The 25520-nt window shown below is 41.8% G+C and overlaps 1 protein-coding gene across 5 annotated transcripts in view; it reads left to right on the plus strand.

Moving 5' to 3' along the window:
• The window catches only part of LOC105485958 (katanin catalytic subunit A1 like 1), a 256796-nt gene that overhangs the window by 208316 nt on the left and 22960 nt on the right, over nucleotides 1–25520 (plus strand). For 3 of the 5 annotated variants that reach the window (XR_011614928.1, XR_011614927.1, XR_011614930.1), the window contains one exon: nucleotides 282–386. Coding sequence is in view for 1 of the 5 variants with exons in the window: in XM_071081492.1 (XP_070937593.1) it covers nucleotides 282–322 (41 nt within the window). In the remaining 4 variants the exon portion in view is untranslated. Of the gene's footprint in view, nucleotides 1–281; nucleotides 497–1735; nucleotides 2519–25520 lie in introns of those variants that run through there. The other 2 variants (XR_011614929.1, XM_071081492.1) reach the window with 2 other exon arrangements.

Raw genomic sequence — 25520 nt, forward strand, 5'->3', positions numbered from 1 at the left:
ACAAGGTGCTAGACTAAAGCAATGCAGTTGTCTAGGACCACCCAAGTGAGGGGAATCTAGGGACCTCTGTTGTGCCCTGATGGCTCAGGTGCTGGAGTGGGAAATTCTGTTAATAATGTGAGAAAGGCTTCTGATTATATATTTATATAAATAAATATATAAAAAATAAATATATATATTATATATGTATTTCAAACAGGGCCTAATCCAAACCAAGACTCCAGAAACCCTCCTAACCTAGCTCCTTCAGTAGATAAAAAAAAAATTGTTTTACCCTCCAGGTAAATTGCATCCTTCAGAGTGCCCACAACTACCATCATAATCTGAGGGGTCACCACCTATTTGGATTGTGCCCAGCAGTGTTTTACAATGACCTGTGATTCTGTGTAAGTACTTTTAAACTTTTTGACATCTTTGACAGGTTTTTCTAGGATCAAAATCCTAAATTATCTATAACCTAAAATTAACTTGAGGATTTGGAAGTTGGGCCCCTGGAGAGCATCAAAGAATTTCTCATTTTGTGGAGATATCAACTGATCGGGCTTATTTGATAAATCTTACTGGAATCACTGTCAAATAAGAAACGGTTAAATGTAACTTAACGTCCTTTAAGTTACATTTGTGTACATGTGTTACTAAAATGTGTTCTAGCCAGGTGTGATGGCTTATGCCTGTAATTGCAGCACTTTGGGAAAACGAGGCAGGAGGATACTTGAGCCCAGGAGTTCAAGACCAGACTAGGCAACAAAGTGAGACCCCATCTCTACAGAATATTTAAAAATTCGCTGAGTATGGTGGCGTGTGCCTGTGGTCTCTGCTACATGGGAGGCTGAGGCAGGAGGATCACTTGTGCCTAAGAGATCAAGGCTATAATGAGTCATGTTTGTGCCACTACACTCCAACCTGGGTGACAGATGGAGACCCTGTCTCGAAAAAAAATTTTTTTAATATGTTCCAAAATCACATGAGATTTCTACAACTCCAACATCTTGTGATATGCATTGTCAGTCATGATTATAATTATCTTAAATTTTTGTATGCTACAGAAAAACTAAATTTCCTTATCAGTTGTAAATGCTCATTAGTCTCGCTCTGTCACCCAGGCTGGAGTGCAGTAGTGCCATCTTGGCTCACTGCAAGCTCTGCCTCCCGGGTTCACGCCATTCTCTTGCCTCAGCCTCCTGAGTAGCTGGTACTACAGGCACCCACCACCAGGCCCAGCTAATTTTTGTATTTTTAGGAGACGGGGTTTACACCATGTTAGCCAGAATGGTCTTGATCTCCTGACCTCGTGATTCACCCACTTCAGCACCATAACTCTTGATAACTCACTCACTCACCGTCACTACAACAGCACTGAGCAGATGGTCCTAAACCATTCAAGAGAACTGTGTCCCTATGATCCAGTCATCTCCCACCAAGCCCCACTGGGGATTAGAATTCAACATGAGATTTGATAGGGACACAGATCCAAACCATATCACCTGCCTTTAAGAGTTTCCAGCCTTACAGTAAGTAAGTAAAAATTGTCCCTTCCTGGCAGGTCCAAGAACCTTAAAACTGTAAGTAAAATCTAAAGCCTGGCTTGGTTTGGTTTCTTAGCCTTAGGAAGTTAAGAAATTTGAGATTCCTATATGATCAGTATGGAGAGAAAAGTGATGTATCTGGGGAAAATTTTCATACACCTATCATTAGATTGTAGTCCCGTGATTTTTTTTTTTTTTTTTTTTTTTAGATGGTATCTTACTCTGCTGCCCAGGCTGGAGTGCAGTGGCACAATCTCGGATCTTGACTCTGCAACCTCCACCTCCAGGGTTCAAGCGATTCTCCTGCCTCAGCCTCCCAAGTAGCTGAAGTCAAAAGACTTCAAAAACACAGAAAGTTACATGGATATAAAAACCTTAAACTTTGTAAAGCTCTTTTATTCTAAGTCATAAAATACTCAATAATGACAACATACAAAACAGAAAATTATCTTGGTCAAACACATCATATTTGTTTCCTAAGCCAATTACCTAAAAGGCAACAAAAAGAAAACCTCCTGCAATGTGATTGCTTCTCCTTACAGGAAGCCCATTAAGATAACCTGGAAGTTACACCTGATAAAAATGGGACTTGAATTTAATCAGGCATAGGAAGAGTGTGTCCAGCGTTATGGCTATGAGTATACACCATATTATAGAGGAATGTCAACAGCAGAACTGGTACCTTGAGTGGGCGAGTATGTGGTTCTTATTAACAGTATAGGGGTCTATTTTTTTTCCAGTCAGAAGTGCTGCAGGAGCATAGGCACATGGTGTGGGTGCCCCAGGAGGGACACCTCACACAGTCAGGAGCAGTGCAGGGAAATTTCGTGTGGAGGAGCTGTCTCAAAGATGGACAGGGGGCCAGGCACGGTGGCTCATATCTGTAATCCCAGCACTTTGGGAGGCTGAGGCAATCTGATCACTTGAGGCCAGGAGTTTGAGACCAGCCTCACCAACATGGTGAAACCCCATCTCTACTAAAAATACAAAAGTTAGCTGGGCGTGGTGGTGGGTGCCTGTAATTCCAGCTACTCAGGTGGCTGTGGTGGGAGAATCGCTTGAACCTGGGAGGCAGAGGCTGCAGTGAGCTGAGATTGTGCCACTGCACTCCAGCCTAGGTGTCAGAGTAAGACTTTCTCAAAATGAAAACCAAAACCAAAATATAGTGTAGGAAGTTTTCTGGTGAATGTAAATTCAGGCACATTAAGAAAAGCCCAAAGTACAGAATCAGGCTGTACTGGAGAAAACACGACTTTCTAGACCTTCAAGATACACATTTTAGCATCAGGCCATAATGACAGAGTTTGAACCAGAGAAAAGGTTAAAGGAGCTGGTGAAAAGTTGAAGGAGAGGGTTAGCACTTAGCCAAGTAAAAAGATATACTTTTTCAAGGGTAGAAAGGAGAGCTGTATTTCCAATCTGAAACTAGGGAAATTAGATAGCTTTCAAGAAGAAATGTGGCAGAATTAGAAACTTGTTTAAAGGATGACAGTTAAAGAAATAGATTTCAAAAATAAAATAAAAACCTCTTGCAATTTTACTAAGAACACATAAATATTTTCAGAAAACCTTGTTCCAACACAGGGGATCAAATTTTTAAATTCTACATTAGTACATTTCTAACATCAAAACTCAATCCCTAAAAAGAACTATAAACAATTTTCTTCCAATTGTAGCCAAACTGACCACACTGAACATTGGTTTTATAAACTTTCTTTTCATAAACCTTATCATGATTTACTTAGATCACGTATGACATGCTTGGACTTTCCACTTTGTCCAATGCTTCCTTTTTCTTAAATAACAAGTCATTTTACCGTAGGACAAAAATGTATTGCACAAGACTCTCATACAAAATTATTCTCTTATTAGCCTTCGTTTCTAAAAACACATCCTCATTTCCGTATACACTTTGCATATAGAAATGTTTTTTCTTATATCTAAATTACAATGGTAACTCTTAGTAACCTTAATTTTTAATAAAAACTCCAGGAAATAAGTATGTTAAGGTGTCAGATATGTACTATTTGTGGGTACACATTTTATAATTTTTAGAAACATAAGCTTTCTAACAGAACAATTTTTAAATGTGGAGCAGGACATTTACTAACAAATCTAAGTAGCTTCTTTTCTCTGAAATAATAAGCCAAAAGTATATAAGCCTAAACTGATATTCAGCAATCAATGTCTTAGCATTAACTTATTTGGAAATAATCTAGATATTTAATGAATATCTATCATTTAATTTAGCTTAGCAAAACTCTAGGGGAAGAGTTACTAAAGAGATTTGAGAAACCTTTCCATGTAAACATATTACAAAACATCCATTATCAAAAGTTCATTTACTAAACTTTCATCCCATTTACAAACATTTAATTCATTTACTTAATGTATTTAGAAAACTTCGTAAGACACTACAAGAATCTAGCAACTATCCCAAGCTAAATTTTCTATCAACCAGTTTTATATTACTCTCTGCCAGGCAGGTATCATAAAAGCAGGAACCCTAAAGTGAAATCCATGCATACTTTGCTGATACCGCAGAAGATACAGCCCCATCAAACCAACAATATTAGACTAGTCCCATCTGCCAAAAGATTACTAAGTTACATGAATTTGAAAAGCAACTGGGCTCATTTGTTTAATATTCTAGTATTCATTTATTTATAAACCAATTTGGTGTCATGTAGACCAGTGGTCCACAACCTTTTTTAGCACCAGGCACTTGTTTCATGGAAAGCAATTTTTCCAGCGATGGGGTGGGGGATGCTTTTGGGATGAAACTCTTCCACCTCAGATCATCAGGCATTAGATTCTCATAAGGAACACACAATCTAGATCCCTCGCATGTACAATTCACAATACGGTTTGTGCTCCTATGAGAATCTAATGCCACTGCTGATCTGACAGGAGGTGGAGCTCAGGCCGTAATGCTCGCTTGCCCACTGCTTGCCTCCTGCTGTGCGGCCCAGTTCCTAACAGGCCACAGACCAGTACCAGTATGTGGCCTGGGGGTTGGGAACCCCTGATGTAGACAATATACAGACATGTATACATATCTGTACATAAAAATGGAGACACAAATAAAGACCTTATTTTTAGCTACAAGTCAGGTAAAACCCACTAGTTTAAAAGGACAGTTGGACTCAAACAGTATCTCTGTAAAGGGAACAAGCTGAAGTTTATCTGTTCCACATGGCTGAAGCCCTTACAGAATTTTAGAGAAAACAGAGTAGCAAGCAGAGAGAGAATTCAAGCGTCTCAAGAAGTCTGAGGGTATTAGAGAAGGACCAAAATGGATGCTAAATCTACACAAAATGACAGGAATCATCAGAGGATTCCACAAGGAAATACACAGACAAGTCCAGAGAAAATGTAGAAACTTTTTCAAAATAACAGTTGAAAGAGTGAAAGAGGACGGAGGGAGTGAAGGATAAAGCAGAGGTGGCAAAAAAAGGTGCAGAGGATGGCAGAGTGGCAGGAACGGGGTTAGTGGGAGACTTTTATTTTTATTTTTATTTTTTTTTTTTGAGATAGAGTCTCACTCTATCACCCAGGCTGGAGTACAGTGGTACAATCTTGGCTCACTGCAATCTCCACCTTCTGGATTCAACCAATTCTCTTGCCTCAGCCTCCCGAGTAGCTGGGATTACAGGTATGTGCCACCATGCCCAGCTAATTTTTGTATTATTAGTAGACAGGGGGTTTCACCATGTTGGTCAGGCTGATCTTGAACTCCTGACCTCAGGTGATCCACCTGCCTCAGCTTCTCAAAGTGCTGGGATCACAGACATGAGCCATTGTGCCCAGCTGAAGAGAGATCTTTCAAAGACATTTAACAACTTTGGCTTCAGTCTCCTCAGGGCTCATCTGTCTTTCTGCTTCATTAAGATACTCAGTTTGGAATTATTTTATCTAAGAAAGGCAATGGTAACTTCTTCATTCCATTTAGAACTTTCAACACGCCAATTGGGCTTCTTATAGCTTCTGGTAAATTCAGTGTCTTTGTTCTAATTGTGTATGCATATAGGCAAGTCTAGGAATTCAAAAAAGCCCCTCCCCCCCCGCCTTTTTTGTTTTACCAACAAAATTTAAGATTATCCTGGGTAACTTTTGTCCAGAGACTGAGCCAATTACAACTCCCTGGAACATAATTTTTGCTCATAATGCCATTAAGTGCATTCACATTGTTGTGCAATCTTCACCACCGTCTACTTTCAGAGCTTTATCTTTCCAAACTGAAACTCTGCACCCGTTAAACAGTAACTCCCCATTTCCCCCTCTCCCCAGCTCCCTCTTCAACAATTTGCAAATAGCTGGTTGACATGGTGCTTGCTGGGCTTAAGATGAAAGGCATTACAAGCAGCTGTGTGAAAGCAAGATCATGAGGCAGGTAGAGAAGGGCATCAGGGTTCCCTCCTCATATATTGCTTTCCTCACCAACTCAAAGCATGGCCCTGCTAGTACGCCTGCGCCCATCCCCTGCTAGCCCACACCCCTGTTAGAATTCAGCCATGCCTCTGCTGCTCGGACAGGAATTGTAAAACAGAAGGAAGAAAAGGCCGCCTGTCCTGCTATGGTATCTGTCATTGCCTAAGAGAAGAGCAGCATTTTAAAAGCAGAATAACATAGCAACGTATCCCAAGCAATCTTTTTTTTTTTTTTTTTTTTTTTTTTAATATCACAGCAGGTCTCACTGTCTGAAATAGCCCATCCATGCAGTTAATGCTTTGGGGAGGAGCTGACAATGTGCTCTTTTTCCACAAAAGCCATTGTCATTTCCATGTCCTCAAATTCAACCCTCACATTCTACCAAGAAGGAAACTGCTGTGGGTTGGTGTTCCTCAAGTTTCGGATCCATTTAAGTTTCTGCTGTGATCAGCGTGGTTCTGCAGCATCAGAGGATTTAAAAATCTGGACTAGGGTATACAGATGCGGTCCACTTGGGGACCTTCATGGGAATAAATTAAATACAGGTTCTACTGGAAACACAGCTTCCGTGTTCGCAAGATGCCTTCAGGTGTGCTGAAGAGTCTGACTTGGTTCTTTTTACCTCATGGGCTTCCCAGGCTGAGAATCTTCATACTCTCTTAATAAAACAAACAAAATGGGAGTGGGTGGATGCTGATTCAAGGAGAGCCATGTTTCCAACAGTGAGAGGGCTCAAACTTTGGTCACAAGTTTCCATCATTGTGTGGAAAGCACTGGGAAGGTAAGAGTCGTGCCTCTCCCTTCGCGGTAAGCCCAAGGGCCTGGCACTTTGCTACCACGTAGAGTGAAGATGTTTGCCAGTGGCTTAATAAGTGAAGAAACAGATCACACTGCTGCTCCACGAGTGTAGTGTTCAGTGCATTGTGAAATGAATGAAGGCCAGTGTTCATGGCACACCATTCATTCCACAGAATTTTAAATTTCAGGAGCAGAATCAGAGAACAAGGGAGTATGGGCTGCTACTTACCCCAAAGCTGCCTCATCTGCCATCATCTGTGACTTGGGATTTCCCAGATGCATGTTGTGGATCCCAATGTCTGTGTGTAGGGTGGGGCTGGGGGGAAGGTGGGGGAAGGGATCCTAACAGGAGGGACCTCTTGGCCACACCAACTATGAACATTAAAATGGTTTTTAAAAGATGCCTAGGCTGGGTGTGGTGGCTCATGCCTGTAATTCCAGCACTTTGGGAGGCTGGGGTGGGTGATCACCTGAGGTCAGGAGTTCAAGACCAGCCTGGCCAACCATGGCCAACATGGTGAAACCCCATCTCTACTAAAAATACAAAAATTAGCCAGGTGCAGTGGTGGGAACCTGTAATCCCAGCTACCTGGGAGGCTGAGGCAGGAGAATCGCTTGAACCCAGGAGGCGGAAGTTGTAGTGAGCCAAGATCATGCCACTGCACTCCAGCCTGGGTGACAGTGAGACTCCATCTCAAAAAAAAAAAAGCCTAAAATAGTGAACCTGCATCATGAAATGGCCCCAAAATCAAAGGAGAATGCAAACTCTATGGAGGGGTTTGGGGGTTTTTTTTTACTGCTGTATTCCCAATGCCTAGAATGTGTGGCATACAGTAGGTGCTTAAAAATATGATTTTGAATGAATGAATGAGAAGCTCCTGCTATAAGTGCTGGGGTTAGCATTACACAGGAAGCTTACATCTTACTACCTTTGAAAAATCTTTAGACAGAGTCACCTCTGTTGAAATTGTAGATGAGAAAACACAGCGTTCAGCCTCTGCAAGGGAAGAAAACACAGTCTGCCTCAGGAAGCCTTCCCTCCCCTATTAGCCCCAATCAAGTCTTCAGATGAGACTGTAGCCCAGCCAATATCTTGTTTGCAACCAGAGAGGGATCCCCTCTCTTTCAGGAGAGACCTTGAGTTTCTCTTGTAATGCCTGTATTGGACGTTTTTCATCTTTTTTGATGCTGAGGATTTGAAACCCCTTGATAAGTCTGAAGAATTTCTTGCCATATGGAACTGTGTGGGAGGGAGAGTCTGTTTTCTGCCATAGTAACTGAAATAACCAAATGCTTGTTTTCCATAGCAGAGACTGTTAGCTGACCAATAACCCCACTTTCTTTTTTTTCCTCCCTGAGGCACACAGCCAGGTTACAGCCTCCCTTGCAGTTGGGCCATGTGACTGAATTCTAACCAATGGCATAGAGCCACCTTTGGGCCTGGCCAATAAAACCTCCCATGCATGGCCATCTTTCTCGCATTTTCTGGATGTCTCTACCCTGGGCAGCCTTAGGAGCCATACGTTGAAGATGATCCCTTACATCTCTGTAAGATGGCATAGATTTGAGGGATTCCCCTACCCCATGGCTGGGCATTCTGTGAGATTCTCAGCCAGGATCAATTTCTGTTGCTTGCAACAAAGAACCCAGACTTATCCACTGTCAATACAAAGCATCTGTCTATAAAGAAGTTATTTTATAGGTAAATTCAATTGTTAGCCCAGAATATGGTGATCACTGTAGCTGGTCATAGTTTACCCAGCACTTATGGAAATTGTTAATACAACACCATTGGCTGTTAGCTATGACGTGTGGCCTGGAATTAATTCTGACTTTGAAAAGCCTGTTTACAAGGATAACAGGCCATATGTCAACTACTTTAGACTGGCTCCCTGGAGAAGAGGAGGGAAGTAGAGATGCGGGAAGAAGGAGAAAAGTAAAATAATAATCAAAAGGGGAAAAATCTAATTTTAACAATATACAAATGCATAGTTCCTACTATTCATCAGTCATATATCCAAGTATTTTTTTTTTTTTTTTTTGCAATAACCATTTTACCCTTACAACAGGCTTGCAGTGGTAGGCACCATTGCTAACCTTAGTTAACAGAGAGATGCCACTAAGGCCACATGGCTGCTAAGTGGTAGAGCCAGGGTTTGAGCGAAGCAGTTCTTAGTCACGGCCGCACTGACAAGTAAGAACCGAGGAATCTGACTAACTCAACTTTCTCTGCCCTTGAAGCACAATCAAGACAACTAAAAACAACTAAGAAAATAAAATAAAAGCAGTCATGCTTGGCAGGGCACTTGACATAATTTGAGTAAGTCACTTAATTTTCCCTCCAATAGCACCGAGAATCTTGATTTCATAGGTCATGCCAGGTAAAGAACTTGATTGTGGGAGCTTCTTAAAATGGCCTGAGGCGTTCCGGCTGCCTGACCAATCTGGCTGCAGCCTGAGGCTCTGCCTCAGTTATCTGCAGTGCCCAGGTTGTCAGAGCCAAGGATCTCTGCAAATCGCCTTTGTTTATGGGTTGAGCTGACCAAATATGTGGACAGGAAGCCTGCCCGAAGGGTATTCGCGTGGCTCATCACTTTCCAATGAAAAGGCTGAAAGAGGGGGGTGAGTACCAGGGGCAAGGGGGATCAATGGTGTTGTTGGGAGGAAGAGGAAAATATTGTTGCCAAGATGCATCAGACCCTGAAGAGTATGTTCTGCCTGGGGCTGGCAGAGTGATGACAGTTAGCGGTGGCTTTTAATGAAAATGGCAAAGGAAGAGCTTTGGAGGAAGGAGGGTCTCTATGAACTGTTTCATAAGCATCTAGGGTAATTGCTGGGATCCAGGCCATGGCATTGGTGTCTGTCCTCCCACCCTTCATTGGCCACTAGACCATTTCCTCTGGGACCATCTGGAGTGGATTTGTCACCAGGCCTCCTGAAGTGCTGGGCCACAGAGTAGGGAGCTGTCACTCCTCACCCATGGTAGAGGCGCCTGACGTTCCACACAGGGCCAGCTTCTTGAAAGACCAAGGCCCTTCCAGGTTAAAAGATCTGGGAGCTGGAGGGAGCGATGTTGTCTCTGCTGGGGGCGCAGTTTTCGAGTGTGCATTGGAGCCGTTCACACCTGCAGCCGAGAGCAGCTGATGAGGGTCTCGTGGAAGGCCTGCAGGTTTCTTCCCTGCCCACCACATTCCAAAAAATCAAGGCTGAACCCTGTAACTTTTCCAAGGCACCCAGCTCTCTGTGGAAGAATCCAGAACTATTTGTCTGGTACTGTGCTGCTACTCATCCTATCCCATCTATAGCTGCCATGTTACCGGGTACCGGGGACTGGGGACTTCAGGGCAGGCAATTGTCTAAGAGTTGGGCTGTCGAATCAGGCTGTGAGGAGGGGCAGCCTAGCTTTGCCGCTCTGAGTCACATCACCTCACCTCTGCCTTAAGCTCTCCGTGCCTCAGTTTCCTTCCAAGGTAACAATAGTCACCACTTCACAGGTGGTTGTGAGCCGCACATGAGTTAACATAGGGGAAGCCCATGGGGCACAGCACATGGTAAGGATGAGGTTGTTAGATGTCATGACTACAGTGCCCTTTCTGCATGGCATGCATGCAGGAGTACATGAATAATAGTAACACAGATGCCAATAGCCAGCGCCTACCACGTGCTCACTGTGCCCCAGCTTCTCTTCCTGCGGGAAAGCCTCCTCTGCCCCTCACCTGATTAGCTCCAGCTCATTCTTTGGGCCCCAGCTCATGTGTTGTTGCTAGGCCAGATAGGGGCTCCTTCTTCTCCCCTGAACACCCTTTTCTTAATTTTACCATCATGCCTCCCGCCCTGCACTGTTGCTGTTTCTTTTCATTGTCGGTAAGCTCCTGGAGCGGGGACCAGGCCTTTTGTGGTTGCATCCCAGCATTTACCACGGACCTGATATGCAGGCTTTGTTGAGGGAATCAGAACTTTTCCAGCTCCAGTGCTTCCCAGAAGGAAGCCCATCAGGGTAAGTTGAGCCCTGGCCAGGGTCTGGAGGAGCCTGGCATCCACAGACTTCCTGCTCCAGATCACAGCCCCACCAGCAGTGGAAGGCCTTGTTGACAGACTCCTATATTACAGCTGGGGCCTGAGGCCAATCACCCACCCCATTACCTGCACCAGACCTAAAGTCATTTAGAGTCAGCAAGAAAGCCAGTCCTCAGTGGAAGCTTCATGAGCTGAGCATATTTCAGGTGTGACTGGGGTTGGTGAGAGGGCAGCTGGGTCTGATAAATAACAATGGCCGCTTAGTCTCATTAAGCTCTCCCCGTGAGCCTTGGTGCCCCACAGAACGGAAAGCACTCCCCAGTGGGGCTCTGAATGGCTCCTATCTTAAAATTTTATTTAACACAAACAGTTACATTAATGCAAAAGGCAAGCCATTGACACTATAAATAACTTAAGCTAAGTCCTGCTGACAGTGGGAAGTCTGACACATGAAATACTGCAATGTTCTCAGCTCCGAATGAGGCAGTGACATTAACATTATTTTCCAGATTCAAAGACAGGGCACAGGAGCCCAGCAAGCCCCCTGGCAAGGTGGCGTCCTTCCCCACAGACCCATGAGAGAAGCTTTGGAAAGGGTGTGGTAGGCAGAGCAATGAACTGCCCCCCCAACCCCCAAAGATGTCTCCATCCTAATCCCTGGACCTGTGAATATGTCATTCTTCATGGCAAAGGGGACTTTGCAGATATAATTAAAGACCCCGAGATGGGGGTTATCCTGGATTATCTAGGAGGTCCAGTGTCATCTCAGGGGTCCTTAGAAAGGAAAGGGAGAGGCAGGAAATTCAGAGAGGAGGATGTGAGGATAGAAGCAGAAGTTGGAGGAGGGGAGGTCTGAAGATGCTATGCTACACTGCTGGCTTTGAAGATGGAGGAAGATGCCATGAGCCAAGAAATGCAGGTGGAAAAGGCAGATAAATATGTCCTTTTATAAGGCCTGCAGATGGAACACAGCCCCACTGACTTTTTGATTTTAGAACTTTTTATTTTTTGAAATGGAGTCTCACTCTTTTGCCTAAGCTGGAGTGCAAAGGTGCGATCTCGGCTCATTGCAACCTCCACCTCCAGGGTTCAAGCGATTCTCCTGCCTCAGCCTCCCAAGTAGCTGGGTGATTTTTGTATTTTTAGTAGAGACGGGGTTTCATCATGTTGGCCAGGTTGGTCTCCAACTTCTGACCTGAGGTGATCCACTCACCTCAGCCTCCCAAAGTGCTGGGATTACCGGCGTGAGCCACTGTGCCTGGCTGATTTTAGAACTTCTGAGCTCCAGAACTGTGAGATGCTTTCATATGTTGTTCTAAGCCACTGAGTTTGTGGTGATTTCCTATAGCAGCATAGGAAATTCATGCAGTAGGCAATGTTTCTAAAATGCTTCCAGCTGGAACCTCTCTTCATTGTGCAGCCCTTTCCCACGTCTTCCTTGGTTTCTGGAGCAGGGTTGTGGCTGGGAGGGAAGGTTTAGGAGGAGGTGATGATAACCTCAGTGCCTGCCGCCCACCCATCCTTATGTGGTGAAGTTGCGCTGCTTGGCAAAACTTTCAACAGCAGGCATTGTTTTGTCTTATTTTGGTTTTGTCGGGGGAGAAGCCTTATTTCTTAACACTTTTGCATTAAAAATACTCCTGCATGATTCCTGTCCCCCATTCTCCCCTACCCAGCCCCTGTTGTTGGCCATTCTGTCCGGTGACACCCTAGCTCCCCTCCCCTTACCCCTGGGCCACGAGCCTTTTCCAAATGTGGGAGGTAACATCTGTCAGTTACACTAGGGTGGAGTCTTGATGCTGCCTGGTGGAGGTGACTGGCTCAGAGATGCTAACTGTCCCTCTGCCTCCGGCAGCCTCCTTCCACCAGGACTGCTCAAACTTTAATGTTGCCAAGTAAACCTGCAGAATTTCTTAAAATACAGATTACATGCAGTGGTCTGGGGTGGGGCTGAGAGTCTGCCTTTCCAACAAGCTTCAGAGGGTGCCCACGATGCTGAGTCTGGGCCACACTCGGAGTAGGAAGGACACAGAGGGCTGAGGTTCAATGTATGCAAGCCTGGCATCTGTTCATGGGCACATGGCTTTACTTGAATCTTGCTACTCAAAGTGTGGCTCCCAAAGAGGCAGCATTGGCATATCCTGAAACCTTTTTAGAACTGCAGTCTCCCAGACCCCATCCCTCTGACCTGTTGAATCAGAACCTACAGTTTTACAAGATCCCCAGGCAATTCCCATGTACTGAACTTGACGAGGCAATGCCCTAGAGCCTGTTTCTCAGTCTTCGGCATGCAGCAGAAACACGCGCGGAGAGCTCGTTAAAAGATATTGTGGGGCCCCGCTCTCAGAATTTATGCTTCACTTTACCATGAACGGGTCCCAGTAATGTGTATTTCTAACAAATTCCCAGATGATGCTGATGCAGCTGGCCCGGGAGCCCCACAGTGAGAGCCACTGCCTCAGAGTAAGACCCTACCTTGAGATGGGTGGCCAGCACATCCCAACCAGAAGTTCCAGAATGGACTCCAGGGACACATTTGCTCCAGCATTTGAATTCTGAGATCTCCTCATTTTCTTTTCTGCCAATTTTTTTGGCAGTTTCATATAAATAGCAAATGCACTTTCCTTTTAAGGAATTTTTTTTTCTTTTAGTGAGCAACAGGTGCTTGCTGCAGCTCCACATGCAACTGTTTGACCTTGACAAGAAATTCTATGTCTCTAGGCCTTCATTTCTTCATCAAGAAAATGAGGCGGTTAAATGAGGATCATAAAATTCTGTGTTTTAGAGCCTACTTTTGATATCTCAGGTGAAGACAGAAGCTTGAAATTACTGAATCTTGGCTTTTTCATTATTTCTTGGTCATATCTATGATTTATTGAAGTCAGGAATGCAACCCCCAACTCTAAGTGATAGATGGGATAATAAAATGCTTTTTTGCCCCAGTTTTATTTATTGCAAAAACAGTATTATAAAAGAGCGAAGACAATCTGAGAGATTAAACATTTTATTCCGCTCTAACACAACAGCTGTTTTCATTTTGCTGGGTTCCCTTCACGTTGTGGGTAATCTTAGAGCGGGCGTACATTTGTATGCTGCATCTTAGTGTTTGGCCATAAACATGCCACCAGCAATATATAAATAAATTAGCTTTACTATGAAGTCACTACCATTGGCATTTAGCGTTGTTTGGCTAATGTGACAAATGCAATTGGTACCTCATTGATGTTTTCAGTTGTAATGTTTTATTATTAGAGATGCTGACCATTTTTTTCATGCGTTTGTTTACTGTATGCATTTCACCGAGTTTCCTTATCTGAGGATTGTCTGTTTATGAGGAGGCCATTGAAAAACACCCAGCACTAGGCCTGGCAGCCAATAACAATCTCAACAACAGTAGTTTGCCATCTTCCTGAGCCTCATGTCTTCGTCTGGGAAATAGTAAGGCAGTGGGAAGGTTGGATGAGATCGTTTGTGACAAGGGTCTAGCACTGTGTCTGGCGTATAGAAAGGATGGTTTCTAGTGTTCTTTACCCATCTGCCAGGGCTTGATGTTCTAAATTTGATGGATATCCACTTTAATAGTGATGTTTCATGAACACATGGGGAAAAAGTGGTGTCTTGTTGAATTCAGTAGCCCAGTCTTCCAAATTTGCAAAATGAGGATAATAATATATCTACTCACTGAATTGTGATGATTAAAGATGATGATCCTTGTAAAGCACTTAGCCTTGTGCCTGGCACACAGGAAACCTTCCATGAATGTTAGCTTTATTATATGCTTTGTCACATCTATAACCAAAGAGGTTGTTATTTTTAATTTTAATGATCTTTACCAGGTTGCATTCCAAAAATGTAAAGTGGATCTTATTTACATTTAGAAGAATATTCTGAACTTTGAATGGAAAGACTTAGTTGCATTTTGAAAATCTTAAGCAACACAGTGTACTACTCTTGTTTCTGAAGCTCTCGTTTAAAGAAACAAGGAAAAAGCATTGTGAAATAAAGGCATTTGCATAGTGTCAAGCAGAAATAACTATGGTCAAGGGGAAAACATCTTTTTAAAATCCCTATTTGTTGGTGGCAAATACTGCTTTGCAGATACATGAACAGAATCTCTTGAGGGAATTTCACTCAACATTACAAAAAAGATTTACCAGGGATCTTGTATTAACCATGAAGGATTTAAAATTGAAGTCATGTATACATACATATTTTTTATATGTGCCTGAAAATAGGGGTCTAAGGAGAAGACTTCTCATTCCCTATGACACAGCAAATCAATAACAACATCTGTGTGTCTAAAGTGCTTTATGGTCTGCAAGTCATTTTCTTATACGTTTTCCAGTTTGATTCTCACAATGATCCATGAGGGACAAGAAGCAGGTTTAATAATTCTTATATTAGAGATGGGAACACTGACCCACACAGAATTTCTGGCTTGTTCAAGATCCTACAGCTAGTAGAAAAGCCAGGTCTCTCTGTAGATCCATGGGCTCCAGACTTGGGTCTCTGCTCATCACACTGCAACTAGCTCCACTAAAACTCATTGCCTATAACAACCAACGTGTCGTATGTTCATAACACAAACATTAGTCAAACACACCCAGATCAATGTAGGTGTGGAAATAATATTTTTGAACCCCAAAACGTAATTCCCAATCCATTTTCAAAAGACAAACCACGCCAGCAAAGGCAAGAACACACAAAGTGCCACTGAGAATGATAAGACTGCCACCCAGCCCACTTCCACCTGGAGCTCACTGCCACCTGGCCCAGTTCCACCTGGAGCTACTCTGTGATTTATTTGGCCATGTCACAGTGCACACTCCTTTGTTTTCAGGAACTTAGAGATCTCTTAAATAAGCACAGGGTGTGTTTGTTAAAGATGCTGATATGGTAAAGGAACAGTACACAAATCCGTGTCCTGGGAGGACGTCCCACAGGTGAGGACTTGCAAGGTCTCCAACTGGATTCCCTTCTTATAGAGCCAGCAGAATGGGCCTTGGAAAGTCACCTTACAGATATGGAAGAAGGGCATACCAGGCACTATTCCCTCCTCCCTACCATAGTTGATGTTTATGAAGGTTCTTCTGGGCACGTGACCTAGAATAACCCCATGAAACTAGCACTGAAGCTTCCAGATGATGTGGTAAGATTACAAATGCTGGCTGCTTCAGGCAAGGTTAGACAAATAGCCTTCTTAGATATACATGGTAAATACTGATAATTGTGTGTTCACATATGTTTTATGTCATAGGCAGAGTTCATTCCTGCTGCGGAGTTGTCCTTGCCTAGAAAGATACCATTGGCCACTCTCTGTTGTCACTGCTGCTTTTCTCCTCCCACATCTACTGCGGTATCTAAAAACCTCTGGACTGTGGGTCAAGAGACTGGGTGGGAGACACGTTCCAATGCCCATAGTCATGTGGTCATGGACAAGGCAGTTTCCATCTCCCAGCTCTGCTTCCTTAACAGTGAAGTGGAGATAGCCATGTTTGTTCTTCCTACACAGGTTAAGTGGGGCGAAGGTGGTAATGAATGTGAAAGAGTGTTGACAATCCGAAGGAACTAATTTCTTTTCTGGAAATTGTTTTCATTTGATGTTTTTCAAATTATGAACATATAACATATTAGTTGTTACAGGCAAAACAGTTCAAAGATATATAGAGAAAATTCTCACCAACTTCTACTCTTACCTTCCCGAGATATATCCAAAGTCTACACACAACTGTTCACAATGCTCATACAAGCACAGGCAGGCAAATATACACATACACTGGGGTTTGGGTTTATTTCTTTTTACTGAAACAGGATCATACTATTGTAGGAGTTATTAAGAAATTATTTTAGGCAATTAGGAAAAAGAGTCCTTGAAAAATTTTCATTTTTAAAGCAGCTCTTAGAGCCAGGCCCACAACCTTTGATATGCAAATGCAGGCCATTAGAAACTGGGTCTACCCAAACATGGAGATTCCCCTGGCCTTCTTGCCCTTGCCCCACATGTTCTTGGCATCATGGCTGCCCCCACATATCCCTACGTGTGTAGAACATCATGGCGCCCTGCATTTGCATATTAAAAGGCTAGGGTGGGAGGGCCAGTCTTTCCGCGGGCTACATGAATGACATGCCTGGTCAAACCAATCCCCTGAGCCCTGTGCAAATCAGACACCGCCTCCTCCAGACTCTATATATACCTGGCTGGTTTCCACCGTACTTGGGGTTCCCTCTCTGGGCTTTGGAGCCCCCCTCCCTCTGTCTCTGTACAGGGGATCTTCTTCCTTCTTTCTTGCCTGTTAAATTCGCTGCTCCTTAAACCCACTCCACGTGTGTCCTTGTTGTTTCATCTAATTCAACACGAGACAAGAGCCCTGGTGTTCCTCCACTCATCGGAGCCATATCGTTACCAACGCGTGGCTCTGCAACTTGCTTTTTTATTTTATGATAAAGCACAAACATCTCTACAAAGTTGTGGATTTTAAACTTAGTTTTTGTTTCCTTAATTTCTTTATACACACACACACACCTGTGTGTATGTCAGTTACATATGGAATCATTAAAAAAAAAAAATTCCTCCCCTCCCCAGCTACCCCTAATCCCATAATCCCATTACCCTTTCCAATGTATCTTTCATACTTTCCTCCATGTTCATATAATCATATAAAATATTTATGCACATATACACTTCTACAAGGTTTTTAAAAAATGTGTTTCAAAAATGTAGTGGAACACATACTATTCTTATATCAATCAATGAAACCAAATGAAAACACCTATAATTTAACTGGAATGGTGCATCATTTTTAATGCCTATTATTTTATGGGGTGAAGGCAGTTTTGTCTGGTAAAGATACAACACCCAGCTCTCTCAGGAAAAGCCCTGACTGCTAGTGTTTGCTGATATCCATGCCCTAAACGTTCCCACCATGGCTCATTTCAAACTACCAATGTGATGGCTGGGTGGAGCCGAGTTGAGAAGAGTTCCATGCAGGATCTCTGGAGACAGCTCCAGCAAACTACTGGGAGGAAGTTCCGTGATGAATTCACGTTCTCTCTATTGATGGACATTCACTTTGTTTCTAGATTTTCTTCCTCCACTACGAAGAGTGATATATTACAGCAACCTTATAACTACATTCTTCAAATTGGTTCTTTTATTTCTAACAGCTAGATTCCTCAGGAGTGAGATTGTTGATTCATAAAGAATGCAGATTAAAAAAAATTAGTAAGTGCTGCCAGATTGTTTTTCAAACAGCTTTCTTAAAAGGCTATATATATAGTTCAGAATTCTTTTTTTTTTTTTTTTTTTGAGATGGAGTTCCACTCTATCACCCAGGCTGGAGTGCAGTGACACAATCTTGGCTCACTGCAACCTCCGACTCCTGGGTTCAAGCGATTCTCTTGCCTCAGATTCCCAAGTAGCTGGGATTACGGGTGCACGCAACCATGCTTGGCTAATTTTTTTGTATTTTTTGTAGAGATGGGGTTTTGCTATGTTGGCCAGACTGGTCTTGAACTCCTGACCTCAGCTGATTAGCCCTCTTCAGCCTCCCAAAGTGCTGGGATTACAGGTGTGAGCCACTGCGCCTGGCTGTCATGTCTGCATCTTACTGCATCTTATTTTCCTACCACTCTGTAATTCAGATTTGTACCAGTAATGGAAGAGGATACTGTTTTCCCTGGCATTTCTGAGGGCAGTTGATATTAGATTTCTTTCATAATTTTTGTCAGTCTATGGATTTAAAGTGGGAACTCATTGTTTATTGTAACTTATTTTCTGTTTCCCTGATCTCAATCACATCTAAACTTCATGTTTTTGGTCATTTGGATTTGGCAGTTTAGATATGTCGAAAGACAACATTAGAACAAATGCAAAGATCTCATTTGACTTCATTTGCAATTCTAGAATTGGGCAATACCTCACTCCATAAAACAAAATAATGTTCCAATAAATTGAGCAGAGGAGAGTGGCTTTAGAGACAGAAAAAGGGTTGAATAGAGCAGAAACAGAACAAAAAGCAGATTGGCCACTTCAAAGTTACTTTTCTTTTACAGTGGTGACAGACAAAACAATAGAAAGATAATTCATTGGTTAATACCAGATGACTTCCGGTTAAGAATTAAAGCAGAAAGAAGGCCACTATTATGCCAGCTGAAGGTTGGAACTGACCTGTTTGGGGAACTGGCTGTTACCTCTCCCTCCTCATTTCTTGGAAAGTCAGAAAACAACTTATTGTTTTACTTGGGTCACGTGGGACATTAGCATGAGTGACTCTATTTGGATTTTTAGTCTGGTCTGGTGGGGCCTAGTGCAGGAGCTTAGTCCTGAACAGTGCCCTCCTATACTTTTCACTTAACAATTCCTCTTTTGGTCAAGTGCTCACCTAGGCGAGAATCTGACCAAAACGCAGGACATTGGCGCTGCTCTCAATTACCATCATTCTAAGTTTCCAGTCTCAACACACCCTTCACAGGCTACAGTGTCCTCATGATCATACATCTCTCGGCATTTCTGTCATTTAGATGAGGAAAGAATATTTGATGTTCAACAGATGTTTGTATACAAACATTTAAAACTTTTTGAGAGGATACAGCGCACCAGGGAGACTACTTTTGTAACTATTAGGAGGATATTATGATTATCAGGTTATACCAAGTGTTTGGAGTATGCTGCCTAAGCAGAGTCCCCATGAACTGAACCAACTAAAGTTGAGTAAATCAAGGAATGAGCCAGAGAAGGAATCTACCCGTTTTAATCAAAGTTAAACTGAGTCACTACAATACCCAATGTATTCATCTGTGTACAAGAAAAACTATCAGCAACTACACAGATTCCTCCCCGTTTAGTTAGTAGGTAGCAGTTTTATCATCTAGCACACCAGGAAAGGCTTAAATTAGAGCAGAGAATGTTAACTCTATAAAAGACACCACTGTAATTTGAACAAATAGTTGTGTCAGGGATGTTGCTAAAGTACCCACTACATGAACTAAAGGATCTCTTAGGTCCTGTAAAGATTTGGGTTTGACATGACATATCCACTACTCTTCCAAGCTACTCACCGATCCACCAAAAACCACTGATCTTGAAATCCTCACTATAGTGTCATCCTGCCAAATGAATGAGGTGGGCATAGGTAAGAAAACCTTAAGAGGGGTAAGAGCCTTGTTACACTGCGGGTTTTGCTCCAGCAATCGTGGGAAAAGTTGTCCACAGAATGAAGTCAGCAGCTTCTCATTCTGGTTTGTAGTTTGAAGGTCTTTGATTGAATTGTCTTATGGCATTGGACGCTTCTGTGAACGCTCTGTGTAGGCTCACACATGAGGCATGAAACTTAGCCCTTGAAATTTACATTGAATTGTCCAGCTTATAGGGCTTCAGAAACGCAGTGGTTCCCATTCTTCATGGAGAGTTGTAACCAGATATTGGAGAAAACTAGAATTCATAATCCAGTCTGGTCTCCAGGTAGATAATGAAAAATTGAAAACAATAAGCAGGGCTACTATCTAATAACAGGCGTACTAAAGTTTTCTTTTTAAAAATAAATTTTTTATCCACAATCATTTCATTTCTACCAAGGACAATCATGGTAAGACAAATATGTTTGTAAAATAAATTTATTCTCCAACTTGGCCTAGTTATTTGCATAAGTGCACCAAGAATAACCACATTGGTTTCTTTTAAATTTGCTTTGCTGGAAATTTTGATAAGGAATCTCAGATTGGACTTTTAAAACCTCTCAATGCTAGGAGGCCAAACCAAGGCAAAAATCATCCTTTACCTGTAATATCTAATAGCTTGAGGCTCCTGGGCCTGCCAGGAAGTAACAACTTTTTACTCCTTCACTGTAAGGCTAGGAACACTTGCTGCCAGGTATTCTATGCATCTTCTCAAATATGACGTTCCAACCAAAGCCCTAGTAGTATAACCAGTGTTCCAATTGTATCCTTTTATAAAGAAAGCAATTCTTAATGAATTCATGCAAATAAGCATATTGCCATAAAAATAAGAATACTCATGTATACTTTCCAAATTTTGGAGGGATTTCGTAGGGAGGAAAAGCAAATATCTCAATTTTTGTTTATCTGTGTATACTTTACCAAATTCTTGTAAACTGTAGATAGCTTAAAAGAAAAAAAAATTTTTTTTTAAATCTGGAAGACAAAACATTAAAAGAACCAGAAATGTTTCAAACAAAAAAGCTGTAAAAACCCAGAATTCTTTTTTATCAGTTTATTCTATCTCATGTAATTAATTTTTGGTCTGTTTCATCTTGGTTGGTTTCACAAACCCATTAATTATTTCATTAGTTTTAGAAATTCTTACTGAGCCCAATGGTATCTCAAAATTATCAGAAGCCTGTACTTGTCAGAATTCTTTTCATCCTTTCCATGAACTTCCTTGAAGACCCAACGCTTTAGAATTATAGTTGCTTGCAAAGAGCTTTCAGAAAAAGCATCAGAATAAACCAATTTAACTATGGGCAACAGGACTTAAAATGGTTAAAAAATCTCACCAGGTTTTAAACCACAACTCTCATCATTATGAGACTTCATAATGATGCAATTGACAGGGAAATTTGTTATTTTCATGGTGTACAACATTTTAGCATAATAATCAACATTATGACTGATAACACTTATGCCAAGACATATTTTGGAGCACATGTTAATAACATACCCATATAAATACAACTCAAAGAAAATTAAACATCTTTTGATATTTCCCATGTAATTTAACATATCAAATAAGCCCAACTGGTGTAATATCTTTGTTTTATAGATGCTTTCAGATGTTCCAGGGCCCTCTGGGGTATCCCAAAGTTAATTCAAGGTCAAAAAGACTTAGTTTAAAAACTTTAAAATTTGATTTCAGAAAGTGTCAAAATAAAGGTTCAAATTATTTGATCAAAAACAGGATCCTAGGTCACTGTGAAATACTAGTCAAGCCTTTAACCAGAGTGATATTGAAAGACTTCAAAAGAAGTTACATATTTGCAAAACAACAACAACAACAACAATAACAAACCTTTAACTTGGTTTTCTTAAGTAATCAAAGACTTAAAGAAGATGGTGTAGAGCACAGGAAATTATTTTGATAAAACACAAAAATCTCCCTTTCTCCTACTCACTGGTTCCTTTCTGCCTTGTTTCTATTTCATTCCTAAATCTGTATTTTGAAACAACCTTAAAATAACCTCTGAATTAGACGAAATTATTCTTTCCTTCAAAAAAACCCAAACAAACTATGGCATATCCTTATGCTTTCTTTATAACTTTCCTCAACAAAAACACACATCATTTTCCTTGTATATGCTTGGCATACAGAATTTTTTCCCTATTTTTAGTAATTTTAATTGCACATATTAATTAGATTTTTTAATCTTTAGCAATTACAAAGCAGCATTTTGTAAACTATCACCATGTCATCATATCTGCTCCTTCGTAACACAGTTTTTCAGTGTGAAGCAGAACATATTTACTAACAGATCTAAACACATTTTGTTTTTGTATAAAATTGAAGAGAGCAAAAAATAAACTTATGCTCAGCAATTTATGTTTCAGTATTTTATCTTGCTTAGAAATGATTCAGATGTTTCATGAATCTACAACCTAATCATGACACCACTTAAAAATAAGTTACTGAAAAAGAAACAATGAAAAGTTCATTTACAAACTTTTATCCCGTTTACATTCACCTAATTTACTCATTCTTAACAATTAAGTTTAAAATGGTCATGAAACAAAGCCAGCCAGCATCTCAAGTTATTTCTCAATGAGTCAAGGGGAGCTGCTGTGTGCCGTGGTTTAGAGAAGACACAAGCAGCCTGGGTCACACACCTCCCTCCCCCAGGCCAGCAGCAGCCCAGTGCAGGGCCTTTCCACAGTCTCACAGCCTGGCTGGTCAATGTCCTGGAGCTGTTTCCTATGGAGAGAAGAAAGGGAGCAACGATGGGCTCTGTGTTCTCCTTTGCTCCCAAAACTGCTTCAGTTTGGTGTCACCAAGTAACCTTGCTAGGGAGGTGGTCAGATCCAGGCAAGAACTCACTGACCACTCTGGTGCCAAGCACACTGTCCCAGGTTCTGGAAACACTGATGAACACAACATAATCCCTTCCCAAGGTGTGTCAATTTTCTGGAGAGGAAAGACACGGTAAATACTAAGCATAATAAATGTTAACTGATGGTTATACAGCATTGTGAACATACTTAACACCACTGAATTGTATACTTAAATTTGGTTAAAATGGCAACTTTTATGTTACGTATATTTTATCAAAATAAAATAAACCAAAATAGTTTTATAAAAAAGTAAGTTGTATACTCTGTTTGAAGGTGGTAAGTGCCATAGAAAAGAACCAGCACAGCAAGATGAGGGAGATGGGGCCTGGCAGGGGGAATTTGAGAAGGGTTTCCACCACTTAGACTTCTAAGATGTCAATAATTTTTTTTCCCCCCAAGACAGATTCTCACTCTGTTGCCCAGGCTGGAGTGCAGGGGCGCCATCTCAGCTCACTGCAACCTCCGCCTCCCCGGTTCAAGCAATTCTTGGTCCTCAGCCTCCTAAGTAGCTGGGATTACAGGTGCCCGCCACCACACCTGGCTAATTTTTGTATTTTTAGTAGAGATGGGGTTTCACCATGTTGGCCAGGCTGGTCTCAAACTCCTGACCTCAGGAGATCTGCCTGCCTCAGCCTCCCAAAGTACTGGGATTTCAGGCGTGAGCCACTGCACCCAGCCTGATGTCAAGGGGAATTTTTAACATCTTGACGGCAACTTTTGGGAATGGGAAATGATAGTTTAGGGTTATATTGTTACCTCGTTTAATATTATATCAAACATAAATTTTAAAAAATCTCACTCATTGGGCTTTGAAGTTTAAGTTACAAATCCTATAATTCTGTTTCAAAAAATAGTAAATTTCAATAATTACCACCAAAAGGCATTTGCAATTTAATTAATTAAATTTGCTTAATGGGTCTCAGGAATTCTAAATACGGTGCTTTGGCAGATTGAGTATTTTAACCTGAAGGCATGTGGGAGACAGCACCTGTAGGAAGGCCTTTTTGATCCTCCCCAGTCCTTCTCTCCGGCAACAGGTTATAAAACCCAGGATTTTCTGACCTTCCCCTGAGGCAGGTCATAAGACTGTCATTCAAGAGGTGCATTTCCTGTGTCTGGAGGACAGGAGCACGGTCCTCCTCCAGAGATAGCGGACAGGACCACTATCTCTGAAGATACCCGCGCTCCTGTCACACGAAGAATCTGAACAAACATGCCTTGCTAAGTTCCCTCCGGTTTATGATCCTACCCTCTTTGTGCTATCACATTTCTCCGTGCTTCATCAAACCCGGCATCAAAACATCTGCTTCTTTGGGTCTTCATTTTCTTATGAAGGCTCCTGTTTCATGTAAAACTTATATTACACACATTTGCATGTGTGCCTTTTGTTATAGTGGCTACAGCCATGGACCTAAGACAGGTAGAAGAAATCATGTTTTTTCTTCCCTCCACTCTTAAACATCTATTTTAGTTTCTTCCTTAGTACTCCAAGCGGACTAACGAAGACTTCCCCAAAATGTAAGTAATTTTTATAAATATGATTAACTCAAACTTATAAATATAATGACTCATAAATTATCTTAGACATTCCAATGTCGTTTACTGCTTCTTTTATAATTTTCAGCTTAAAATCTTAAGTGAAAATCAATCTCTCGATTATATATCAAACTGAAATTACAAGGCTAATCTGTCAGCTGTTCCAATATACCAATTTCTCTCTTTCTCTCTCTCTCTCTTTTTTTTTTCTTTTTTGAGATGGAGTCTTGTCGCTCTGTTGCCTAGGCTGGAGTGCAATGGTGCAATCTCGGCTCACTGCAACCTCCACCTCCAGGGTTCCAATGATTCCCCTGCCTCAGCCTCCCAAGTATCTGGGATTACAGGTGCGCACCACCATGTATCTGGGGGTTACAGGTGCGCACCACCATGCCCAACTAATATTTTTTTTTTTGTATTTTTAGTACAGATGGGGTTTCTTCATGTTGGCCAGGCTGGTCTTGAACTCCTGACCTCACATGATCCCTACCTTGACCTCCTAAAGTGCTGGGATTACAGGTGTGAGCCACCACACCTGGCCGCAACATACCAATTGCTCTTAAACATGATGAGTAGTATAAATGACATTATTCCTGAACTCATATATAAAGAGATGGGTTTGATTTCCTTCACCGTCTCAATCCCTGATTTTAGCGTTTTGGATTTGTGCATTACTTACCTCCTAAGGAGACAGCTGTCTGCGGCAAGCTGGGGTTTCCATCTTGGGAGGGTGAGGTTAGGCATTCTTCAGAGATTTTTGGCCAGAAAACAGGATTGGATTCATGCCCAAGATGGTGTGACACCATGAACCATAATTGGAACTCTGAGTTCTACAACAGATTCACCTAATTCTTCCTTCTGATTGCAACTTTTACCTCCTTCCTCTCTGGGTGTGGACACAGCCATTCATTGATTGGCTGATTTTACATTGCTTTTAAAGATATTTGCATTTCTTTGGCTCTTTTAAGACATTTTAATGTATTCCTGTCTGGCTCTAAAGAACCTTCAAGACTCTTAGCCTCTCGGTCCCAGCTTTATGTTTTTGACCTATGATCATGTTGGAAAAGAAAAAATTTCTTTTCCTCACCCATCCTTAGGCTTATGTCTGAGATGCCTATAACAAGAGAAAAGCATACAAATTTATTGAATATAAATTCT

This window comes from Macaca nemestrina, chromosome 16, assembly GCF_043159975.1.
Source record: "Macaca nemestrina isolate mMacNem1 chromosome 16, mMacNem.hap1, whole genome shotgun sequence".
NCBI classification, from domain to species: domain Eukaryota; kingdom Metazoa; phylum Chordata; class Mammalia; order Primates; family Cercopithecidae; genus Macaca; species Macaca nemestrina.